Source organism: Sciurus carolinensis, chromosome 4 (genome assembly GCF_902686445.1).
Source record: "Sciurus carolinensis chromosome 4, mSciCar1.2, whole genome shotgun sequence".
Taxonomy (NCBI): domain Eukaryota; kingdom Metazoa; phylum Chordata; class Mammalia; order Rodentia; family Sciuridae; genus Sciurus; species Sciurus carolinensis.
Genome location: NC_062216.1, coordinates 79,424,400 through 79,449,422, shown reverse-complemented (window position 1 = coordinate 79,449,422; position 25,023 = coordinate 79,424,400). Strand labels below are relative to the sequence as shown.

The following is a 25,023-nucleotide window of genomic DNA, read 5'->3' as shown; positions in this document are numbered from 1 at the left end:
ATGGTACTAGGGATTGAACCCAAGGCCTTGTGCTTGCAAGGCAAGCACTCTACCAACTGGAGCTATATCCCCAGCCACTCTGCCCATGCTTTCTGAGAATGAAGAAGAGATGGGCAGAAACTCAGGAAAACATAGTAGAAGCTAACATCAAATTGAATCACTATCATACATAGGACAGGACCCCTCACTGCAGAACAGCGGTGTACCAAGACAAAGACCATGGAGATTCTGATAGTTGGAAAAACTGAAGGGGATAATAGCAGAGAGGAGAAAGAAGAAACAAGAAACCTTATTTCCTATTATTAAGACCCACTCATAAACCAACTGGTTTTCAATGTCTTATTTTTTAATGGCTTGCTCTCATAGTCTGTCATAAACTTTCAATGTTGGGTTTAGAATAGAATTGGGCATGTCTGTATCCATGGATCTAACCCACAGCATCAGTCAGGGTCAACCTAATTTCCAATCACTTCCACATATCTGATTCAGAACACCAAGGAAACTGAGAGCCCATCACATGGAAGAGGGGCTGTGCCATTCCTCAGCCTGACCTCCCCTCCCCCACAGAATTAGAGCCACTTTGCCAGAGTTCATGCTGGAGGAACTGCCTTAAATGTACACAGAGCTCACTGCATGAAATGTGAAGTGAAAGAAAAGGTCAATAAACCTCTGGTTATATATTTTTTTAAAAATAGACATCTATAAATAGCTGCATTTATTGAAGCTGCTTCCTTATCAGGAAGCACGGAGCTAGGAATTAACGTCTGCCTGCATCGGAAATTCTTTCAGACAGCAAACCCAAAAAGGAAATTTCCCTTCCAAAGCATCCAGGCTGTTCTGCTATGGGTTGTTTTTTTTTTTTTTTTTTCCCTTCAAGCTTCTTTGAAGCAGCTAACTGGACCCTTGTACAGCACCATGTGCTGTGGAGAAGACAAAGTCTTCAAACATTTCAATGCATAAAGGCCAGGTGCCCAAAAGAAGACTTAAGGGGGAATAAAATAGAAAAACACTACTGGCTGGCCACCTTTGTTAGAAGGCTTTGTCAGTACACTGACTGAAAATTAAATCTCTTCCCTGTGTCCTTGCCTCAACTCTGCTGGTGATGTCACTGCACGTCACAGGCAGCTGTGTGAGCAGAGGCCATTTTTGGAATACTGATAATGGCAAAGGACAGGGGAGGGTTTGAGAGGTCTTAGAAGAGAGGCAAGAACCAAGGAAGGAGACACAGGCAGGACTGTGAAGAAAAAGTCCCAGACTGGAGACATATGAGGGTAGGAAAAGGCCCCAGGATGTGGTGCCTTACAGTAGAACTGGGCTCACAGTTGTCATAGGGAGTAGTAAGATAAAGCTTGTTTCAATTGTGACTTGGAAAAATCAGTTTCAACACTATGTAGCAGAACTCTAGGTCCTTTCTTTAATGAAGCAGACACATAGGGACATGCATGCTTCCTTTGGCCACTGAATATGGGGAAACTGCTTCCCAAATTGGCTATTCGCCAGCACTAGAAACTGAAATGGAGCTCTAGTGAATTGCCTGGCCACTGTGTGCCAGGCATCGTGCCAGGTGTTACACATATGAGCTCCGCTATTGATAAGAAAGCCTCATCAGTAAGTGTTATTTTGCTAATTTTAGGCTTAATTTATCTTCATTTGAGGTTAAATCATCTTTCTGAGAGAAAGGCTGCCTTGAAATTCAAGCACATTCAGATCTAACTGGACTCAAGTCCTTTCCACTAACTTTTTTTTTTTTTTTTTGATGTGGAAACTTTAAGAAGCAGTGGGGTCCCTGCCACCAGGAGGTCATCCCCAGTGAAATGCTGTTGAAGAGGTACTGGGTTGAGCCCCACTCTCAGAGTTGGTCCTCTAAGGCTTTTACAACCAGCCCTGTCATTTTGGTTGCAGAGATAAACTGAATTTCAACCTGAGCTTATAAGAATATAAAGACAGGGCAGCTATAGTTACTGGCATACAGTAAAACCAGAACAAACTATTCATTGTAAAAGGCTCTCCTTCCTGATGCCCCACCCTCATCCTATTGAAAGGTAAATGTGGGCCTGTTGGAGGTTGAGTACATATTAATGGTCAGGTGGCATCTTTAGAGCCACATCTGCCCCACCCACTGCCCTGCACCCACTGCTGCACAGACATCAACTGTCAGCAGCACCTTGACTTTCAAGTTCATGAGACTTTGCCCATGTGTCTTCTCCCAAGAAAGTTAGTTTCTACTTCAAAAATTATATTAGATCCTTCACATGTGAGTGAACCTGAACAATTCAGTTTACCTATCTGGGCCAGTCAAATCTTCAATAAAACTGAATCAATAACACCTGCTTCAAAGACTGTCACATTGATTAAATGAGATAATAGGTACAAACCACATTTTGTTACTTACAACAACATAAAACATACTATGGTTATATTTAGCTTCCATTGTCTCTTTCAGAACAAACATAACTTAAAAGCATGTAAAACTGTGGCTCTAGTCAATGAAAACAGAAAGGCACTATATCCCTTCTCTCTGTGCAAGTTCTAATATATCTCTACTTGTCAATACTGTCTTAAATTCAGTTACTCTGCTGAGAATGCAAAACAGCTGGGTGAGTGAGTAGTGAGGTAACATATAGAAAGGAAGGCATTAAATTAAATTATTAAACACATATAAACAGGAATAGTAATGTAAGAATTTTGAAAGATTCACAAGGAAAGGAAGGAGAGTCAGGGGACTATTTCTGGTCTTCTGATACTAGAAAACTCCAAGCAGCTATCATGACTATTTATTAACCCACAACATTGTAAACTGTAATCCTATTAAATACGATGAATGAGTCCTAGGTTTCAATTTTTTTTTATTGTAAACAAATGGGATACATGTTGTTTCTCTGTTGTACATGGAGTCAAGGCATACCATTTGTGTAATCATAAATTTACATAGGGTAATGTTGTTTGATTCATTCTGTTATTTTTTTTCCTCCCCCCCACCCCTCCCATCAATTTTTAAATACCAACTCACAGGTATTTTAGAAGACCAACCAACACTGCAAGATACAGTGGGCAAATGGTATAATGCTAACCTATGATTAGATGTGATTAAATCAACCAGATGTGAGATGATAATATTTCAAAGAAATTTAAAATAAATACATTTAATTATTTAAATTCTGCCTCATATCTGAAATGTATTTATAATGTTATCATATGGCCTGGCATGGGCATCACTATTGGAGGCCCAGTGTTAAACAGAGTCCCTATGAACATACTGCATGCATGTTATGGTTTGGATGTTAAGTGTCTCCCAAAGGCTTGGTTGCCAGTCTGTGGTGCTACTGGAAGTTGGTGGAACCTTTAGGAAGTAGGGTCTAGTGGGAGGTAGCCAGGTCATTGTCGGGGGATGGGAGAGGGGGTTTGCACTTAAGGGGTTACGGGGACCCTAGACCCCTCTCTGCCTCTCTTTCACATCCTATGAGGTGGGCAGCTTTGTTCCACCTATACTGCCCGCCAGGACGTGCTACCTCAACTCCAGACCCAGAAACAATGGAACCAATCAACCATGGACTGAATCCTCTGAAACTGTGAGCCAAAATAATTTTTTCCTCCTTCTAAGTCACTTATCTTAGGTATTTGGTCACAGTGATAGAAAGTTGACTAACACAGAGCCTTTGCCATAAGCAGGGTGCCACTACTTCACGATGTGCCTTTTGCTTCCCCCTTTAACACCCACTTCCCCAAGAGTTCAGAAGAAGGTGGCCTTTGAACAGATGAATTTTAAAAAGTCCCTTCCTCACACAGCAAAACCCCTGGTAAGAATGGGGAAATAGCATCCATTCTCCAGGCCACAGCCCTCCTCTGTTTGCAAGGTCAAGAGTGACCTTGACTGAGCACCCTTGAGGGGTCCTCGGTCTTTCAAGTGTTCTCAAGTTGTGATGGAAGGTTGATGGTCCCTTTAAAGAATGGCACTTATTTTTTCACCTGCCTGCTATAATTATTGTACTTCAGTTCTTCTACCTCTGAGCATTAAAAAAACAAAACAAAACAAAAACAACAACAAAAAAACGTTCAGTATCCTTTACGAAGAAGAAAAAATCATGTCCTTTCTATTTTCTCAACACACATACTTGTGTTTGCTCCCCTAGTGAGCAGGGGAGCTCTGCTGCGGGACTGTTGAAGGGCACCATCCTGCAAATCTGGGCAGTGAGTCAGTCCACATGATAGGCCTGGCCCTTCTTCCCTTGGCTCTTTTCCTTCCCTAGGCCCAGACTGCCCCTCATAATCACCACTTAACACATTGCTCCATTTATCACTTGGCTTTTACCACAGGCAAATAAAAGGGACAGCATCACTTTCTACTTCTCAATAGCTTGTTAATTTGTCACGCTGTGTCTTCAGTTTAGATCTAGCCTTGTGTTTGCAGAACAAACTGATGAGAAACTCTCTGTATGAGAATCTTAGTTATTATGATCTCTGCCCTCCTCCCTCCAAGGATAAGATTTTGATTTAAGAATGAAATAAGGTGAGGGGGGGAGGAAAAGAGAGGCTTCATCTGAAGATCAAGTGATAAATGATAAAAAGAAACCACTTAGAGCCATCCCATTCTGGTGAGTATCTCTTTAAAACAAGCAGCTAAAAATGCTTTCAACCCAGTAATACCATAAATGTCCTGCTGCTGTCTTGGCTTTCAGATTCTTCCCCGTACTTTCCATGAGCATTCCACTGGGAATTGTCTGGAATCCCAGATTAAAACAGCAATAACCCAATTCCCTTGTTAGAATATTTATTTTCACTAAGGTTTGGAAACTCAGCTGGGATGCATCTTCAAGTGTGTGGCCCAGTCTCAACCTTCCATGTGCCTCTCAAACAGTATGACAAGCAGTCAAGTCCTAGGCAGGACGAGGGAAGCTGGGCCTTGCTCGGAAAGCCCCAGCTGAGGGCAAACAGCAAGAGCCTGGGAACCTCCACTTTCAGAGGATTTGTTCCAGATGTTGGGACCATGGTGTCAAAGGGGCTCATATGAATTACCAAGGAGGGGTATCTAAAGTTAGACTACCAGAGTAAACATTTAGGCAAAGCCAATATCCTAACTTGAATCCATAATCTAACTACTGATTATGCACCAAGGTCAGTGGTAATATGCTATGGCTGAATGACTATGTGAGTATCCATGCACACATCCATCCAAGGGTGATATGTAAACTACTCAGCAACAGACTGAACAACAGTTAGAATGGATTCCAGCAATAACCAATGCTGTGGCCACATCAGTGAATACTAGCCAAGTGTCATCCTTGAGTTCATTCATACGTTCCAAAAATATTTATTAAACACATACTTATATGGTGGCATAATGAATAAGAGCGTAGACTCTAGAATCAGGCAAACTGAGTTTGAATCTTGACTCTTTTATTAGTTTTGCGATCAACCTTGAAAAATTACTTAAGTTCTCTAAGTTCTCATGTGTGATATGGAGATAAAAAGAAGACCCACCTTACAGATAACATTGTGTGAATAAAATAAAATAATTTATATATACAGAACTTCACAATGCCAGGTACAGGGTAATCCTACAGTTATCATCATCTTTTATGATTGTATCCTAGGTATATAGTAGGAACAAGTAGTTACCAGTAAGCAGCACAGAAGTGGTTCAATGAAGGAATCTACTCAAAAAGAAATTAAAGTGTTGGTATTGAAGAAACGGTTCCAAGGAGAAGGACAGTTTAGATGAGAATTGTAATAATTTAAATTTAGGAAGGATCTTAAACATTCTCTTCTCCAAATGCAGACCTGTATGGTAGGGAAACTGAATTAAATGACTGACTCACAAACGGCAGAATGAGCTATGAATTAAGACCTCCTGACTGCTAGTTCAGCATGGCTGTTTGCTTCCCTGCTTGTTTATTTTACCACGATAACTTTTTGGGGAGAGACAGTTCCACAGCAAAAGACTTTATATATGTCAAAGGCATTCAGAGTGAACCAAGAGTTAGGGCCTCCTTGGGGAATGTTGCAAAATACAAGAATACAAAGTTATGAAAGAAACCTCAGCCTGTTTGGGACAAGTGTTTGTAATTTCTTTTCTCTCTGTACTAGAATTTAAGCTCCATAAGAACAGAGAGCTTTGTCTGCTGTCTTCATTTCTGTACCCCAATCCTAGAAACTCGGGCAATCAGTAACTATGGGTGAATGAACAAATGAATGAGATTAGGTGGTAGAAGTGTTCTGCCTACAAGGCATGAGCATGTACCACCCTGAAGTGAATATTCTTGAAGTTAATATACTGGGCATAGAGCAATATCTGGAGAGAAATTTGGTCTTACCTGCCCAACATTTCTTTGCCAGTTCTGTTTGCTGCAGTGGTGCCCTAAAACACCAGTGTACTAGGACAACAGTGCCCACAGTCATGAACATGACCTTTAAGTTCCAACCTCCCTTTTAAAAGTACTGTGGAGGAAAAGATGGTAGAGTAGGGCTGTGTCCTTTATCTCCCTACCCAGGTGAAGCAAGAATGTCTAGAGCACAGTAGGCAGCAACTTTGTAATTACCAACAGACAACAGCAAGCTGAAGAGGTGAACAATTCTCATGTCACTAGCAAAAATCCCAGCAACCATCCTTACTGTGGGCAGAAGGGGTAAACAAGCAATGTCTTCCAGGACCCCAGCATCAGTCATCTAATTCTCTGATTTATCACACAGAGAGAAAAGTAGAGCCTGGGTCCACTATTTCTTATTCTACTTTTCTGTACTTTTAGCAAGCAACCTTCTGAGGAAGGATGGAACAAAAGGAGAATAGCCTGGGAACTGCTTCCATACCAGAGATGGCCAGCATGACTATACCACCATTTAAGTCCCTGGGATTCAACTAGGGAAGGGTCAAGTTGTCCCCAGGGTCACACAGAACCTGGACTCATGCTCTCAGGATATCATTCAAGTCAGAGAATATGGTGTTTTCTTGGATACCATGATCAGGGTGGGAACCAGGAGATTCATTTTCTCCACCTGCCCCAATCACATTTTATCACCTGGGCTGGGTGGCTGTACAAGAAAGATAGATCAAAAAGGAATTGGCAGGTATCAATGGAATTGGAGGTTGGCAACAGCAGTACAGGTGTGTTGGGTCCGATGCTCTGCCAAGTTGCAGCTGAAAATTCAGAGGAAAGAGGTGGAGGCAAGGAGTAGGGATGATTGGGAGGGGAAGGTGGAACTACTACAAACTGAAGCTGCTGAGGCAAAGCAAACCCAAGCAAGAGAAGGGAGTAGAAGAAAGAGGGGACAAGGGAAAGGACATATTCAGCATATAAAATGTAGCCCGCGTGAGAAAAGAAGGGAAGGGGGCCTGTACAGAAAGGGAGAGCACCAGCTTTTAAAAGCAAATCAGGGAGTGAAATGAGTGAATCAGAAACTAAGCCACATTCGGATCAAAGAAAACTTTAAAGGGGAGTAGGTGAATCTAGGAATACAGATAAGCATGGCAAAATAATAATCTGCCTCCTGGGAGACTGAATTGACTGCCATAGATTGCACATTTCCAGATTTTTTTTGACATGTCATCATCAGACATGAATGAAATAAATACACTGAGAAACAAGCGACAAAAATCTCAAACTTTCACAGCCATTATGGGGTGGGGGCAAAAGATTCCAAAACAACCAGAGAACGCGGTAGAGTCCTGTGAAAACGACCTCAGAGTTATGGCTCGGAACCCGCTGCCTCCCCCACCCCCGTGAGGTCCAGCAGCCTGTCTGTGCGTCTGTCCTTCCCCTTCCCGCGCCAGCCAGCCGCGGCTCGGGCGACACTCACGCAGGTGCGCTGGCAGGCGGATCGAGTCTTCCTCCATCCTAAGCGCTCGAGGCACTGGAACATGAAGTGGAGTCGAGGAAGCGTAACTCGGCACCGGGCTCTCTGGAGGTGTATATGAAATTCGTTCCTGCTGTTAAAAATAAGGGCAGGAAGAGGTGAGGGGGTTAAAAAGGCAGTGAAAGCTTGGAATGGAGGTGTGAAACTATCCAAGGGTGTGGGGAGCAAAAGGGAGGGGGGGCATTTGGAACACCTGGTTCACAAGCTTTGGCGTAGAGACTGTATACAGTTGTCCTTTAGATGCCTCACATTTGAGGTTTATAAAAAAACACAGGAAAGGTTGAAAATTGGGCTCTTCGGACTGAGATCAACAGATGTGCACCCTTTGGTCTGCTCGGGTAATGAGGAGGGACACAGGTGAGCAAATGGGCAGGAAAAGTCCAAGAGAATAGCTTAAAAGCAACTCTCTCAAAAATTATTTTTCCAAGTCACATATCAATGTCACCAATGCATTAAAACCACATTTCCTCTTTTCTGGCAATATCCCCAGCTTATAATCAAAGTATGATTCTATAGTCAGATCCAATAAGAGTGAACTAAATAGGCAAAGTGGAAAGTGATAGCTACAAAGATCTAGGTTTAGTTAATAAAAAATCTATGAGCAAAACTTTTCTATCATCTTTCTCTCGATACAATAACCACAACCAAAATATCCAACATTTAATTTCTTTCTTCCTAAGAGGGAATTATCTGCAACATTAATAGGTATCTCCTTGTTCTCCATCAAAATCAGTGTTTCCTTTCCCTCAGAAATATTTCAGACATGGTTCAAAGAATTATCTGGACTAAGGAAAGCATTGTTTAAATGAAGACGCTTAATGACAGTGGGAGGGGCTTCAGTAGTTCACCATTTGAATTCAAACGAGTAGTGTTTGCTAGATTAAAAGAAACTGGATGGGGTATGAAGGATATTATTTGAAGTTAAATATTGCAAATAATGACAAGAAGCCAACTAGTATGTTTAGCTAGAACACTAGTGCAATTTGCTTCTCAGATCTACATACCAACTAGTTTGACTTGCAGTCTGTACATAAACATAACTTCCGTTAGCTTCTGTGGTTTAACTGGGCAAAGTAGGACACGCAAAATCCAAAAATAAGTTGGGATGAAAAGATTAGTAAGATGCCACTGTGAAAATTTTAAAAATCAGGAGCAAAAAAAAAAAATCCTAGATTAAAGTAAAGTGAAGGTGGTGTTTACTTTTTGGAAGGATAGTTCTTTAACATTTTATATCTCTTCTAATGTACTACAAAGGGAAACAAGGGAGTCCCTGGTCTTATAACCAAATTAAAACTTCTGCTCATAGCCTGGAAAGTTTGGTGGTTGTGGCAGGAAATTTCAATTTTAAATGAATATATACATATTGTTGCAATTTCCAGATGGAATTGCTACCACCTTCCCTAAGGCGTCCACTAGCCAACAACTAGGGTGGGTGGAATATTTCTGTTTTAACAGTCATCTTAAAGTTTCCTGGTGAATTTCTTAATTAAGTACAGGCCCAAATATCCTAGATTTGATTTCTATATCAATTAAGATGTCTTAAGAAAGGTGACCCAGAGGCAAACTGCCAACTTCACTTTTCTTGAACTTTACAAAACATCACACATAGTTTGAGCAACTCTAACTTAAGGATGAGTTACACTTTTTGGTGTTTGTGTTAGAATGGTTTGGGGTAAAAGAGGCAAAGATACATAATCACATGTATGGGAAACATTAAATTTGTTTAGGGGTTTTGCTAGGTGGGCTTTTAAGCATTTCAAACATATCTGTTTTACTAGATGAATAAATTCTCCATTCTCTTCCAATCTCACATGATCCCCCAATCCCACCATACATGTAGATGTCTGCCGTTAACTTTATTCCCAGAAATAGCTTTCTGTTTTGTTATGGCTTTTGCAGAAGTGAAACAGTTGGTGAAGAAAACACTGTGCAACCAAAGGGTCTCCAAAGGGCATGGCATGAGTGCGAGAAATAGAGGATGGTATTTCATAATACAATGACTTTTCCCTTAAAGCAAGGAGAAACTCACAAAGTCCTCTACCTTCTCTATGGAATAGAGGCCAGCTCATTCCTGCCTCCCCAACTCCATCAAGGACAAGCTAGAGAAGCCCAACCCTCAAAACTACTTCTACTTTATTTCTTGGGAAATCTACTTCCAGCCTACGGACAGGAGTCCAGCAAAGCATCATTCTGCAGAGTGTTATGTGCTGGCTTGCAACATTATATTGTGCCTTCATTTCCCTCAAGTTTCTTGGGAAGAGCTCCCCCTCCCCCCAGTTTTACTTCTACAAGAGTCTCTGTCCTCACAGCTACACTGACTGACATAGCACACTTGAGCACCTGCCCTGGGATTTTATGTCATCCTCACTCACACCCATCCAAGAAATTGTAAGTGGAGACAAACTGAGCTATTTCATGATGAAACCTACAGAAGGCAGGCCAGAGACTGAACAACTGTGGTCCTGAACTCCACTCATTCCTGAGGATGGCTTCCACTCCGGTGAAGGTCAAGATTGCAACCTACAAGCTGAGGGCAGGAAGGTCTTTTTAAAAGGTTGGGAAAGAGATCTGTCAGCCACTGAAGAGAGTTTATCTTGACCAAGTGGAGGAAAGCAAAATGTGCTTCTAGAGCCTCAAGCAATCTGCCAGCAGCCATTACAACCTACTGGAACCCTGGGTTCAGCAAACAATAGAGCTCGCAGGGGACCCCAGGAAGGATGTCGCCCAGTGCGCAGGCTCCTCTCTAAGAAGAGAACACACAGCTGGGAATCCCATACTGCAGAATTAACTCCTTTTATCCCTCTTTGTGACTCTCTAGGGTGACTCACGTGGTCCTCATTTTTATTTGATTACTGTAACCATACACTTACAATCTATAATGGCACATCAGCACACTACCAGCAATTAGAAAAATCATACAAATACTGCCTGCTCAGATGGAGACAGCTTAACAGAGGAGCTCAGGGAGACTAACAGCCAATGTTCCAAAGAAAGGGAGCTCTATTCTCACAACTGCTTCTCTGGGCTGACCCCAACAAAGGAGGGGGCTGGGTAGAGTTGACAGCTCATTCACCTCTAAAGCAAACTGTCAGACAGATGAAAGCCAGAGGTGCTTTATTTTAACACGGCGTGGGGGAGGAGGGGATAAGGATTTTCCCAAGAGGATTATAAACATAGCTCTAATTAAATTAAAATGCTATGGACAGTGATATTAATGCATTCAAGTGTGGCAGGGGGATGTACTGCAGGTAGAGGTCAGTGATGTGACCAAAGATACAGCCATGTGGTTATGTTATGTTTATGCTGAAAAACATAAAACAGGCTGCTCTCAAATTTTTAGCCACAACCTATCAAACCAACTGGCTGAACAGAAGTGAACACACTGCGATTTCTCAGGTCTATTACAATACCTATGAGGACGGTGGCAAGGAGAGGTAGAAAAGAACAGCTCGAAGCTCTGAAAAGAGAAAATAAGGCTGAAAAATAGTTGTAGGCAAAGGGTTGGAATATAAATTTTACTGACCACAATAGAAACCTTTTTCTTTCTTCCTTTTGGTATGGAGTATGGTCCTACAAGAACACTACCAAATTCAAAATGATTTACATTCTCTCCTCCTGCCTCCCCCAAACCATGAATGCCAACGATAGGTGCCCATCTATTTCTGTTTATTTTCCATATTAAATGCCTAGCAACCTGTGAACCTGTGACACCCATGTAAAACAGGTTTACCCCTTTGTGTTCTGAAGGGGAATGCATCCCCACCATAGACTGCATATTACAGAAGAGCCAACAGGAAAATATTATTATTACCAAAATAGTCTTTCCTCTTCAAAATTATTCAATATAGAACTTCTACAAGTCATGGGGATCCCCCTAGGACATTTATGCACTTGTTCTTGTAAAACTGACTCTTTAGGTTGAAGGATTGGAAACTGGAGTTTATTGTTAATTAAATGCTAACTGTCTGGAAATAAAGCATTTTGGCAATTGAGACAAACAGAAATAAAGTTGGTACACTTCCACAAAGATATTTTACAGGTCATTTCAAAGATTTCTGTACCAAAGAGCTGAGATGTCCTGATTTAGGAAACTTTTAGAAATTGCCCATCCCCATTCTAAATGTCCAGATTATTCTCCCATGCTGGTTTCTGAAGACTGCATAGGCAGTCCTGAGGAGGAGGAGTGTCACAGAGCTCTGGTAAGAATGCCACAGGAGCCCTACCATGATGGTGCACTTTGGTGTCCCATCACTGAACTGACGAGCAGTAACCCAGAAAAGATGGGAAACAGTAGGCAGCAAAGAGAATGCTCACACTGGCCATGCTCAACCCAGGAGGGGAGGCTGACTTTCCCACCCTGCAGGTTTTTAGGAAAGCTGCCTGCAAAGCTGAGGCTTGTACTATCATCAACCTCTGTAGACAGAAGAAATCTCTCCTATGGGAGACTATTTATTGAGATTTACTAAACTAATGTCTGGACACAGTTTCTCAAGTACACTCTTCTGACTGGAGAATGATTCAAGGCAGTGGTGCTAGCTTTCATTAGACAGGCTTTCGTTAAGTGAGTTTTTATTAACAAGCTATATCTACACATTACCAAAACACTGAATAAGCAGAAATTTGCTGCACTGTTTTCTAGGTTTTTGGCATCATGGATGCAAACAGACACAAAAACCTAAACTAACATGCTCCTGAGACTCAATGTCTTTCACTGGAAAAAGAAATTCATTGAATATTTTGTCTACCCCAAAATTCAGTGAGATAAAGAACTCGAGAAAAGATGTAAATGCAGCTACATATAATATATTTTTGGATTCTTCCCAGTAAGAAACAGTATACCCTAAGATCTGGGGTGAGGAAAAATATTCCAGGTATTCAAATAGAAGTTCTAAAGTAGAAAACCAGATTCAGAAGTGAGTTGTGGTGATTTCTTCTCACCCCAGGAAGGTTCCAGGAGATGTCTAAAATCAGGGACCCACTTTGCTTTCTTCCTGGTGTCCAAGGCCCCTTCTGAGAGAAATATCCTTCTGGAGACTGTCATTAAATTTTTTACAACCCAATGGTGGTTCAACTTTTAAGATGCTAGCAGTATACGTATCAGTACTTCCAACAGGGAGAAAATGGGAGAACCCTGTTGAATTTGGGGTGGGTGGGAACCACATTCCTAGTCTCTGGAGCTTCCTCCCTATGTTACCCAGATGACTCTCAGGGAGAGGGTGTGCCTGACAAATGGCACTCAACAGAAGCCAGGGTTCTTCCTACTAGCCTGGTTTCACCAGTGCCCTTTTTATGTAAGTTTATGAAAAGGTTTCAGGACCTGACATTTGTGGAGTCTTTAGAGCTGAAATAAACAGTCCCTTGCCTCCTCTTCTTGACCAGTGACATCCTGAAATCATAAGAGAGTGTACTGCATCTGCCAAACAGCACAATTAAGTCAAAGCATCTTAGAGTTTCCTTTTACCAAGATCTGTTATGCATGCACAGTGAGGTTTAAAAAAGAAAAAGAGCATTAGCAACAGGCCCTGCAATCAAGCCTTGCTGTAAAAGGTCATTGAGACTTCTTCCTCCCTATGATTAAGAAATACTTCAGCATTCATTTTGTATTCATGATGAGCCCAGGCCTGTACTAGGCATTGTGAGTTACATAACTGTAAGTCCCGAGGATTTCCATGATGGCCTCAATATTAAAAATTCTGTGCAGGGGCTGAGGGTGTATGTCAGTGGTAAAGCACTTGCCTGGTATCCAAGGCCCTGGATTTGATCCCTAGCACTGCAAATAAATACTTTTTCAAATTCAGTGTCATTTTACCCATAAATATATATGGGCACTCATATATACATACATACATACATACACCTCTCAGAACACATCCTAATCTTAGTTGGAAAGTATAGACATTGCAACAATCAGGAAAGGAAGCTTAGCAGTAAGGGAAGATGAGGTCTGTGCTTCCCGTGGAGACTTTATTTTGGCCTCACAATAACCCAGCAAAGAAAGCATCCTTGTCTCCATTCCATAGTAGGGAACCTGACCTGAAGATCACAGAGCTTAAGCAACCTGTTCCAGTCACCAGCTCAGGACATAACCTGTCCTGAGCTGGTATTTGGGTATAGGTAGTCTTAGTCTACTCCTCTGAACTGCTTCTAATAAAAAGGAGCAATAAGAAATTGTATTTAAGTCATGCTGGCCAGTCAACAATGGCTTCCCAGTTTATGGGGAATTCCAGGAGATAAGTTCAAGCTTGTAAGAACTGTAGCAACCTTGGAATATTTCATGGCTCTGCATCTGTCCACACTCTTAAATTCCACTGGGGCTCCTGAGGGTCACTCAGCAGAGCTGCCTAAACCAGGATGTCTATTTTATTAAGCTTGTTGCTTATCTTACGAAGAGAACAGATGGAGGGTGTAAATACATTTATCTGAAGGAAGGGAACTATGATAAATGAAAAAGTTTCTCCTGGCTTGACCTCTAAACAGGAGAGCATCAAAACTTATCCAGGGATGTGTATTTACTGCAGGACACAATCAGTAGAGCTACTAGGACATTTACAGATCAATTGTGTATATGATAACTTCACCTTGGACAGAAATCTCATCTTGGGTATTATTAACAAGAAACCATTTCCCTTACTCAACTCCTTTCCATTTACCCAAGAGCAGCAAATCTAAATGTACAGGTGAGATAAATAGAAGTAGTGATAAGAAAAGACCCTGTCAACATTTATTTCACGTCTAGAGCAGGCAGATCTCTTTGCCAAGAAGCCATAGAGTCCACCTCTAGAATTTGCAGTGGCCCTAGTTCAAGCAAAGCTACATCAACAGCCTGAAGATGCACACTCCCGAATGAGAGATGAATGAAGGTATTGAGGATATACATGGCTTGCGGGGCAGAAAGACTTAAGAGATGCCTTCAAATATTAGAAGGGCAAGTACAAGGAAGAGTTAAGGCTTATTATTTTAGTCAGTTTTCTGTTACTATAATAAATTTCTGAGATAATCAATTTATAAAGAGAAAAGGTTTATTTTGGCTCACAGTTTTGGAGGCTCCAGTTCAGAATCAATGGGCCTTTTGCTTTGGGCAGCACAGCATGGTAGAAGCACATGGTGGAGCAAAGCCACTAACTTAGCTCATGGCTGGGAAGCAAAACAGAGAAAGAGGAAGGGACTGGGGTTCCACTTTCCCCTCTGAGGGCACACCCACAATAACCCAAAGACCTCCCACTAGGCCCCACCTCTTAAAGGTTCCATCACCTCCCAACAGAGTCACTCTGGGGACCAAGCCTTTAACACATGGGCCTTTAAGGGGACCCTTATCCAAACCACAGTGCTTATATACACAGAGAGAGCAGAACCAGTCACAGACTGGTGCACCAGAAGAAAAGTCTAACAGCTGAAGCCTCCATAGGCTGACTAAAGTCCCCCAAAGCCAATTAACTGAGGGAGGAAGGTTACTCTAAGGGGTTTCCATATGGGGAAGAAGTTCACACAGGTTTCTTAGAATTCCAAGATGCTACTTCTGTACAATCTTATACCCGCTGGTGAGACAAAACTTATTAATGACGATGTAGATGGAGCAGTTCCAAATGTAACATGAACACCACGACCCCCTTCTCTACCAGTGAGTTCCCTAAGTCCCCTCCGGGTCCTAGAGTTCCATCAAATGTAATCTGAAAAAGCACTAGTTTCTAGAACGAGGAACACCAAAGCAAAAAACTCAAATAGATTTCTTATTGCCCTAATTTTAAAACATTTTCATTAAGATCTTTCTACTCCTGAGGTGCCATGAACTTTTTTTCCTCTGTCTGAATTTCTTAGATATTTCTGACATGAATAGTAAGCGGAATCTAAAACTGTGATTCCTTTTAATGCCAGGTTGTGGTTTCCAGGGAGTACTGTGGAGTCAGCCCAGCTCTAAGGATGCATGAATGGTTAGCTCATTTGGCTGGAACCCAGTGCTGAGGCACAAGCAAGCAAGGTTACAAGCTTCAGACCTGCATGGGAAAATTAAATTCCCGCCATTCCACAATCTTAGACTACACCCCTCATCCCTGCCATGATGTAAATGGCTGCTTTTGCTCAAAGCATGGTTCATTTGAGCTCAGTAGCGCACATCACCACTCCTGGGAATGCCAGGTCAGTGCTACCCACCGTGGGTCATGGCTTCACTTCAAGACAGGGAAGGTGGTGTGGCTTCACTTATGCAGAACCATCGGGTGTTACCCCTGGAAAAATCAACTGTTGCTGTTGGATTTACACAGAAATGTCCCTAAGTTTTTTATCTGCCTTTGAAAGAGGGTCACTGAATCCTTCTTTCCAACTGTTTCCAGCAGCAGAAGGAACAGGTGCTTAAATTAGCAGCAGTTTGTATCCTGGGCAAAACAAAACGCCCAAGTTCAGCTCCTTATTAGCTGTTTTCTCCTCCATTAATGCTATTCCCTTTAATGGTTTGGCTATTACGATTAGTTGTCCCTGCCTGGGGCTAACAAGTAATGAACTGAGAGAGTTGCCATTTACTTGCATCAAGGGCACCATTAGAGAGTGCTTCACAATTTCTCCCCACAAATGAAAGAGATCTTCCAGGCATGTCCCACTGCTGGGACTGCTCCTGTACATCACTGTGATGCCCTTGGAGGCAGCAGCTGCCTTTAGGACCCATGGGACTGAAACCCTGGGCAGAGAGGAGGTCGAAGGTCGGGCTCCTGCAGACCAGGGTGTCTTCCAGGGTTGCTTTGAAACTGTGCCTTAACTATGAATTCCTCCCTCCCTTTACCTGCTTTATCTGACCTGGTAAATCCCTCACCTCCTCCAGTACCTTTCTTCTTTCTGTTACAGCCTCACTCTGGGTTCTGCTCTTTATTATTTCCTTCTATATCCTGGAAGTCTTGTAAAAGGGAGGGAGAGAGAGAGAGAGAGAGAGAGAGAGAGACAGACAGACAGACAGACACACAAACAATGGTTCAAACTCACAATCCCCAGCAAGTTGGTAGGAAAGGTTGGGGGGAGGCAAGTTAGACCTCCTTTAAAAGGAAAAGGATTTTTCCGTGCTGTGATTTATCTTCACAAAATGTTTATTGCTTAAGTGGACCACCCATGCCTAATTAGAAACTTTAGGTTTTAAAGACCAGACAGCAGAGTGAGGGGAAAAGGTTTGCATTCTAATTCAAATGTGGGTAATCCAGAGTAATGTTGAATGATGCTCTGTGCTTTGTAGTGCTGGCCCTGGCTCTAGGTAGCCCCAGGGAAGCTGTTTTAATGAAACCCTACAAGGCCCTGGTGCCCCCCCCTCCACCCACAGGGCAGAGAGGAGGAAGAAGGTGGTTTGCAACCATTATCATAGTCAAACTGAAGAAATTCCCTTGCTCTACACATAACAGATAACTCCTGGATTACTTCAAACTAAGAAGTAAATATAAAAGGAAAAAGCCCTGCAAACTACACCTAGAGGAACAGGCACAAATTCAATCTAGAAAAGATTTATATCTCTGGAAAATGTTTACTACTAAAATAATGCTCAACAAAACCAAGTAACACTGAACTTAAAGAGCAGTGTAAAACAAGTGAGTTCACATCTAGTGTTGCTGTCTGAGGAACTGGGATAACAATACCCAGCCTTTACTGTCACGCCATGTTGTTCTAAAAATAAATGGGATGAAGCTTGCATCATATTTTGAGCTGCTTGGATCGAAGGCTCTCATAAATACAAGGCATGATTCTGACAGAAATTTGAGAAGTCCCTCACGAAGCATTACTTTTAGTGCACACTTTAAGAATTACACTTGTCTTGATGTTGTAATATGGGAAATTAAGTTAACTGAAAACAAGAGTGAAGACTGACAATGACCTTGCTATATGATGAAGAAATGAGGGCAGAATTTATCTCCTCATGTCTCCCCAGGGTCTAAAACCCTAAAAAGTAACATATAAACAACCTTATACACTGATCAGGACTGCTGCACATCTGTGTTTCCACTTTAGAGTTTCCAGAAGTAATAACTATCTCACCAAGTAATTTCTACTATACTTGTCCCCCCCCCAAAAAAAAAAAAAAAAAAATCGTGGACATTCCCTGATACTTAGACATAAGACTCTGTATCAGGAAAGATCTCTTCCCCTTCATTGTGGTCATGGTTAGAAAGATCTGGGAGTTTTGTTTTTTAGATAACTAATGACGAAAACAAGTTTTGCTGACAAGCACTACTATGAAAATTCCACTGGCATTAATATCATTCTAAAAAGTAAATGGCAAGAATGACAATAAAATATAAGTGTGTGTGTGTGTGTGTGTGTGTGACAGCAAGAGTGATTAACAGACTATGAAGCTGCTTGAAATAATAAGGAAACTCACATGCTGCACTCTCCTGGCCTTGTTGAGACTAATAGTTCACTTTATATATGAAAAAATATGCTCAAATTTCCACATACTTCAGCAACTCAGGATCAGATAACAATTTAGGAAACACATTTTGAATCAGGTATTCTGAACTTTGGCTGTACGTCAGAATTATTCTGAGAAACTATTAAAAAAAAAATCCTAGTATCCAAGTAAATCAGAGTGGGGTTGGGAGCCACGCATTAATAAATTGTTAAACTTACAAGGTATTCCAATATGGAGAGTCAAGGTTGAGAATCACTATCTTAAATCGAAACATAAATAAGTAGAATAGATCAAGACATATGGTAAATGATTCTCTTTCACAACAGAGTTTAGAAACCTTACTAATCAATTTGCTAATTGTCCTTCCCTCCTGAGTAAATTACCACTGTTCTGCCTTTAACCACAGAACAGAGATAATGTGTGTAATACAGGAAGTTCCTGAATGGTGACTACCTGACCTACATATGAACAACTGCTCCACGCAGGTGAGTGCAGCGGTTTCTGTCCTCTCCCAATTGCCTCTGGAGTTCCCCCGCAGCCACCACAGGAAGGCTGCTCAGCCCCACTTTTTGGGGCTCTGCTCAGAGCTCTGATCCTCAGCACCGGCTGTACTTTGTGTGGGAGGCACAGGACAAGGTTAAAGGAGGTGATGGGAGAGGAAATGAAACCCATCCCATCCCCCTCTGGCCTGCACTCCCTCCCAGAAGGGTCCACACTGGTCTTCATGTGCTCAGGTTCCAGGATCCCTTCTGCTCAAGAAAGGACCCACATCAAGTAGCTTGGAGACTGGAAAGCCACTGTTTCCTGGTGAGGGGAATGATCGCCAAGGTGGCTGTCAGGGCTGCTACAGAGCTCACCTGTGCCATCTTAAAGTGGCCAGTGAGCCACATTTTTTCCCCAAAGGTACCTTGCTATTGCTAGTGGTTAGATCTCTATTTTTACACATTTAACTATTTGATTAAAATATGAAGAAACACCTGGGAACCCCCAATCAGCTTACTTTCTAACAAAATCTTAGAACCCTCAACTATTAGCCTTGAGCCTGCTGGGGCTTTTTGCCAAGACTAAAGCCCTTCAATTAAACATGCCTCCACATCCTCCCCACATGGCAGGAGTCAGATCATCAGAACTAGAACAAGACTGGCTTGACCAAGGTAGAAACTGAGGCTGAAGCACAACAAGATCCTTGAATGAGGCCAGGTATGGTGGTGCACGCCTGTAATCCCAGCGACTCTGGACGCTAAGGCAGGAGAATCCGGAGTTCAATGCCAGTCTCAGCAACTTATCGAGACCCTGTCTCTAAATAAAATATTTTTAAAAAAATAAGTCTGGGGATGTGGCTCAATGGTTAAAGTGCCCCTGGATTTAATCCCTGGTACAAAAAAAAAAAAAAAAAAAAAAAAAAATCCTTGAACAAGCCACATAACTTTCAGGATGGAGTTAAAATTCCTAACCCCAGTGTTGTCTTCTTTCTCCAAAGAATACCTGTACCTGTAACATTTAAAAAAATATATTTTTAGTTGTAATTGAACACAATATCTTTATTTTATTTATTTATTTATTTATTTATTTATTTATTTATTTAAAGTGGTGCTGAGAATTGAATCCCAGTGCCTCACACATTCCAGCCAAGTGCTCTACTACTGAGCCACAACCTCAGCCCCAACATTTTTTGAACTTTTGGTTCCTCATGATAAAGTCTGTATACAAATTGGTTTTAAAGGGTAAGAGTAGTTTATGCAAGAACCTAGGTAATTTATTTACTCTTTTTTTTTTTTTAAAGGAAAACCTTTGTAAGCAAAAAAAGTCACTGGAAACTTAAGTTCTTCCTATAAAACAAAATTTTCAGCAGTTTCCATGCATCCTGATTTTATCAGTATTTTATCTCTTCTTTCTTGAAGCAAAATTCAGTTCTAAAACTGAGAGGACTGTGGCACGAATATGACTTTAACAACTGAAATTCACTTGGGTGTTAAAGCTAGTAGAGTGGGTTGTAATTCTTTCTGCATCTTCAGAAAGCAACGTGCAAACCAAGCTGTGATGGCAGCCTATATCACACCAGTCATGCCTCACTGGGGACTTCAGCAACAGGCTTAACATGTAGCTGCCAGTGACTGGGATCTACAAAGAGGAAGATCTGCAAAGTTTAACAAAATGCTGAAGGAGGGACACTGAACATCACTTGGAGCTGTCAGGGTTGAAAAAGAAGCTGGAGAAAGGCTGGTATTTTCCTCAATGTAATGGAATTCCCCTCTGGTTGGATTACTTTATATTTGTTGCCACCAGCAAATCAAACCCAAGCTGACAGTTCCCAAGATTTCTGCCTGGAAAAAAGGTGAAAGGATTAAACAGACACAAATGACAAAGCACTAACGTAGTTCTTTGTTCTCCAGAGAATCAGTGGTTTCTGAGTGCGTACAAATGCACTTGAAAATCATTCTGATTAACACAAAGCAGAGCTATCTTCTCAATTAACTTGCTCTTATTAAAATCTATTTTCCAACCCTCAATTCTCATAAACCCATCCACATAAAAGAGCATGTTAATAGAAGGGGGAAAATGAGCCTCTAGCTTTTGCAGTCTAGCAACTTTCCCTAGAAAGTTCAGCTGCCCCTCTAGATGGATCCACAAGGCATTGTGTAAACTAGCACTGTCTAATAGAAACAATGCAAGTCACGTGCAATCTAACATTTTCTAAACACCACATTAAAACAAGGTAAAATTGATTTAAATAATGCATTACACTAAACCCAATACAGTCCAAATAGTCTTTCAATATTAATCACTATGTAAAATTACTGAGATATTTTACCTTTTTTATACTGTCTGAAATTATCTAGTTTGTATTATATCACATTTCCAATTGAATACTAGATTTTCACTAGAAATATCTGACCCATAGTGATTTCATAAAATTCACAGTTGAAACAGCAAAATTGCATACCCAGGCTGTTGCAAATATTCTTTAAAAGGCTTTTAATAACTGACATGAGTATGTTTTAAAATCAAATTTAATTAAAAGTACATAAAGCGCTCCATTTCTCAGCAGCACTAGCCATTTTTGGTGCAAATGGTAATCGTATTGTGCACCCCAGGCTGGATATTACTACAGTACCCTTCAAGGATGAGTGGGGGCCACAAGCTGCAGCCCTGTCCCCATCCTTTCAGAAACATCCTAGACTGGATAGACAATGACTGCACATGAACCATGTTCCTCCAAACTGGAAGTCACTTACAGAGAAGGATGAAGGCAACAGGGGCACTTTCCTCCTGCCCTCCATATTCAGAGACCATGAGCCTTACAACACTCAGCAGGAAGAATACAGAGGAGTTTAGGCTCCATCAAGTCAAGTCTCTTCTCTCTCTCTCAACCACCTTACAAATTTCCCCTGGAGCTGAAAAACAAGTTTGTTTAGGACGCCACTTTGTAAAGTTTCAGCTCTCCTCCCCAGCACAAATTATCACCATGCAGTGCAACCCTTCCTCTTTTGTATCATCCTTGAACTTGGTCACAAGGCTCCTTAGAAGGTACCTAGCAATAGAGTGCAGCACCTCCTAAAGATCTGGTTACCCTGTTTCATACTACTCATTTCTACCCTCCAGAATTTGAGCCATAAAATACAAGTTTAAACTTTTCCAAAAGATAATTTGCACTCCTCAAAGGAAAGATTTGTATCTAATAAAGAGAAAATAGAATTAAAATGGAATCTCATGTAAAATTCAAATACACAATTCTAACTTTCTGGATGGATGGTCTGTGTCTGACATGTCATCATTTGCCCATCCTTACTTCCAGGTAAAACAGTTGTTCAAAAGTAACACAGGCTCTCCTAGGCTGTAACTGAGGGTCTACCCACAGGACGCCTTCTTAAAAGGAAGAATGCTACATGAGGAACCTCGATGAGATACGCCCCCCCAATCATATGATAAACCTTATATTGATTGACCTTACGTTTATTCCTGCATTTATTCTTTCACCAGTTCTAGCCATCCTTATCAGTCTAACTTCCCCTACTTGCAAGGCTAAAAACAACACAAGAATGAACCTGAACAAACACACCCTCATCACTTCCTCCACACTCATTTCTTCCCACTAAAACTAAAGGGCTATGGGCCCAACTGAGTCTCCATTTCTTTGGATCATCATGAAATCAAGATAACTATGCTGATGGACTGATGAAATTTTGAGTAAATTAAATAAATTAAAACATGTGAAAAAGGAAATGCAAACCCTGACCTATTATTCTTATGCAACAGTTTCCATTTCCTTCAGACATAAGTTCAAAGGCAAATGCTGCTCTCCCTGTCCACTCCTTCAATCAAGCGTTTTAGAAAACTTAATATGTGCTGTCTTACTGCACGATAACACTTCACATACGTTAGGTTCCCGGGATATTGAAGAACGGGTAGTACTGTTCTCAATTCAGATTGGAAAAATCAATCCATCTAATTTTCAGAGACTAGCCTTGGACATGTCACCTCTAGATTATAAGAAAAACACTAAGAGAATGCAAGAATATGATCCTGAGACCTACACAAAAATCCCCCTTACTTTTGACCACTATTATTAAACATCTTCTAGTTCAAAAAAAAAAGTCACTCTTACAGGTGACTGCAGGGTTTTAATTATCAACCTGACTTAATGCTTTATGCAGGTAAATCCCTCACCAACTGGACCCAGGTGCCCCATTCAGGAGCCTGGCAAGTCTCTGCCCATGCCTGCCTGGCTTAAGCAGACCAGGCAAGTCTAGATTTAAGTCTGGTTCGGACCTAAGTCTTATTCTTCACAATTCCTTATTTATAGGTCGATGGTTCACCAGAGTTTGGACTTTGATATTTCTGTTGGGGGGCCAAACTCATCTTTGTCTGCCTCTCAGACCCCCAAATGACACAGGAGCCCCAGGCTCTCCTACTCATCCTGCAGGGGAAGTTATCACATGAAGAAATTTAGCATGAGCAGGGTCTTGCCTGTCTTGTTCACCACCATATCCCTTCCCCTCCAGAACAGGGCTCACAGTGGTCACTCACTGAATGTTTATGGAATGAAGGAGCTTCCTCATGAGACAGTTTCACTTAATTATATGAAAAACACATTCACTCAAAGCATAATTCCAAAAATAACAGAATGAATCAAACAACATTACCCTATGTAAATTTATGATTACACAAATGGTATGCCTTTACTCCATGTACAAACAGAGAAACAACATGTATCCCATTTGTTTACAATAAAAAAAAAAGCATAATTCCAACACAAACTCATCTTTTGTTCCGTAAATTCATCTTGGGTCACCTGGTGACTTATTAACAAGATTTGAAGCGCAACCATCAACCAAAGAATCAGGAAGTACTACAAGCCACCCGCACTGCATGATCTCCTTTCTTCCTCTCCAGGAAAGGCATTCTCTGCCCTATTATTCAGTACTTTAACTGGTCTTTAAGCCTTATTCCAAGCTGTTCCAAGTTTCTGGAACATCTTGCCTACTGTGATCCCATCCCATGAAGCCTACTGCCTCTCAAGATAGTAACTTCATAATGCTTTTATACTTAGTCCAATAATACCACTGTTTCTTAAAAACACTTTAGAAATACCTTTTTTAGAACTTTCACAACCAGTTAAAGATAACAGTTTATTGCCATTTCTGATCAAAAACATGAACAGGCCTAGCTTGTCAAGACTTGACAACTTGATGTTGACTATTTCTAAAACAAAAGTCCCACCTCAAGGATCAAAATTGTTCATTATGCTAACCATCTATGTAATGTGTCTTTTCCAGTTAGGCTAAAAAAGAGGGGACATTAACTATGATTGTGCTCCCCTGAGCACAATGCCTGATATATTGCAGATAATCAGTAATTATTTGATGAATAAATGAGCAAATAATCTGAAGACTTACATAAAAGATTTTTCTTTGATTCAACAAATATGTGCCTGTTACTGCTAGGTACCAAGAGTGTGGAAATGTGTAAGAAAAGAATAACTTCTATTTTCTTTAAGAAACTTATTAATTTAAAAAAAATATTAAGGGGAAAGGAAAGGAAACTATCACTTATTATCAATTCTTGGGTGATGTATAAGTATATTATTTCATTTAAACTTCCCAGGAATCAAATAAGATTTTAATTTCCATTTTAAAGACCAAAAACTTGGGATTTGGCAATGTTCCATAACTTGCACAATGTTAATAAGTGACAAGCCAGGTGCTTTCTCTGATTACACTGAGCAACAGTTGTACAATTCAATTAAATGATCCTTTAAGGTGATGGCTTTTGAAAAGCTGGAGGAGACATCACTTACATGGACATCTGCCTACTTCTCAGTACTACCCCATACTGCTCAGAAACACCTTAGGTGACAAACTGATAAAGTCTTAGAAGTACTCCGAAGTTCAATTCCCACAGCTCTAATTAACATGGGCATCAAGAAGCCAAAGACTTATTCAGTCAGAGGTTCATGACCCCCTTTCTGTGTGAGGCTGGCATGTGAATGTTGGTGAATTCACAGATGCCTATGGAGGGCTGGGTGGATTAAGTAGCAGATAGACCCTGGCACACTGGGAATTGGAAGAAAGAAGGAGATTTAGAAACAGGAACTAGTGTTACTAAAATGGGCTACCTTTCCACCTTTGGGACATTCACCATAAATTAACATTTCCCCCGTTCTTAAGTAGAAGATGAAGAATGGAGACTTTCAAGTTTCATTTCAATGGCTTAGAAACACCCAGGTTCACTTTGAATCTTGGCCCTGGCACTTGATGTATTACTTTGACCTGGTCATAGATGAGATGGCTCAGTGACTC

The 25,023-nt window shown here is 41.2% G+C and overlaps 1 protein-coding gene across 5 annotated transcripts in view; it reads right to left on the bottom strand.

Moving 5' to 3' along the window:
* Nucleotides 1–25,023, bottom strand: part of Etv6 (ETS variant transcription factor 6) — a 219,141-nt gene that overhangs the window by 118,080 nt on the left and 76,038 nt on the right. The window contains exon 2 of one of the 5 annotated variants that reach the window (XM_047549040.1): nucleotides 7,792–7,921. The exons of 1 other annotated variant lie outside the window; for it this stretch is intronic. In XM_047549040.1, coding sequence (XP_047404996.1) covers nucleotides 7,792–7,921 — 130 coding nt within the window. Of the gene's footprint in view, nucleotides 1–7,791; nucleotides 7,922–25,023 lie in introns of those variants that run through there. 3 more of the 5 variants (XM_047549041.1, XM_047549042.1, XM_047549043.1) reach the window with 3 other exon arrangements.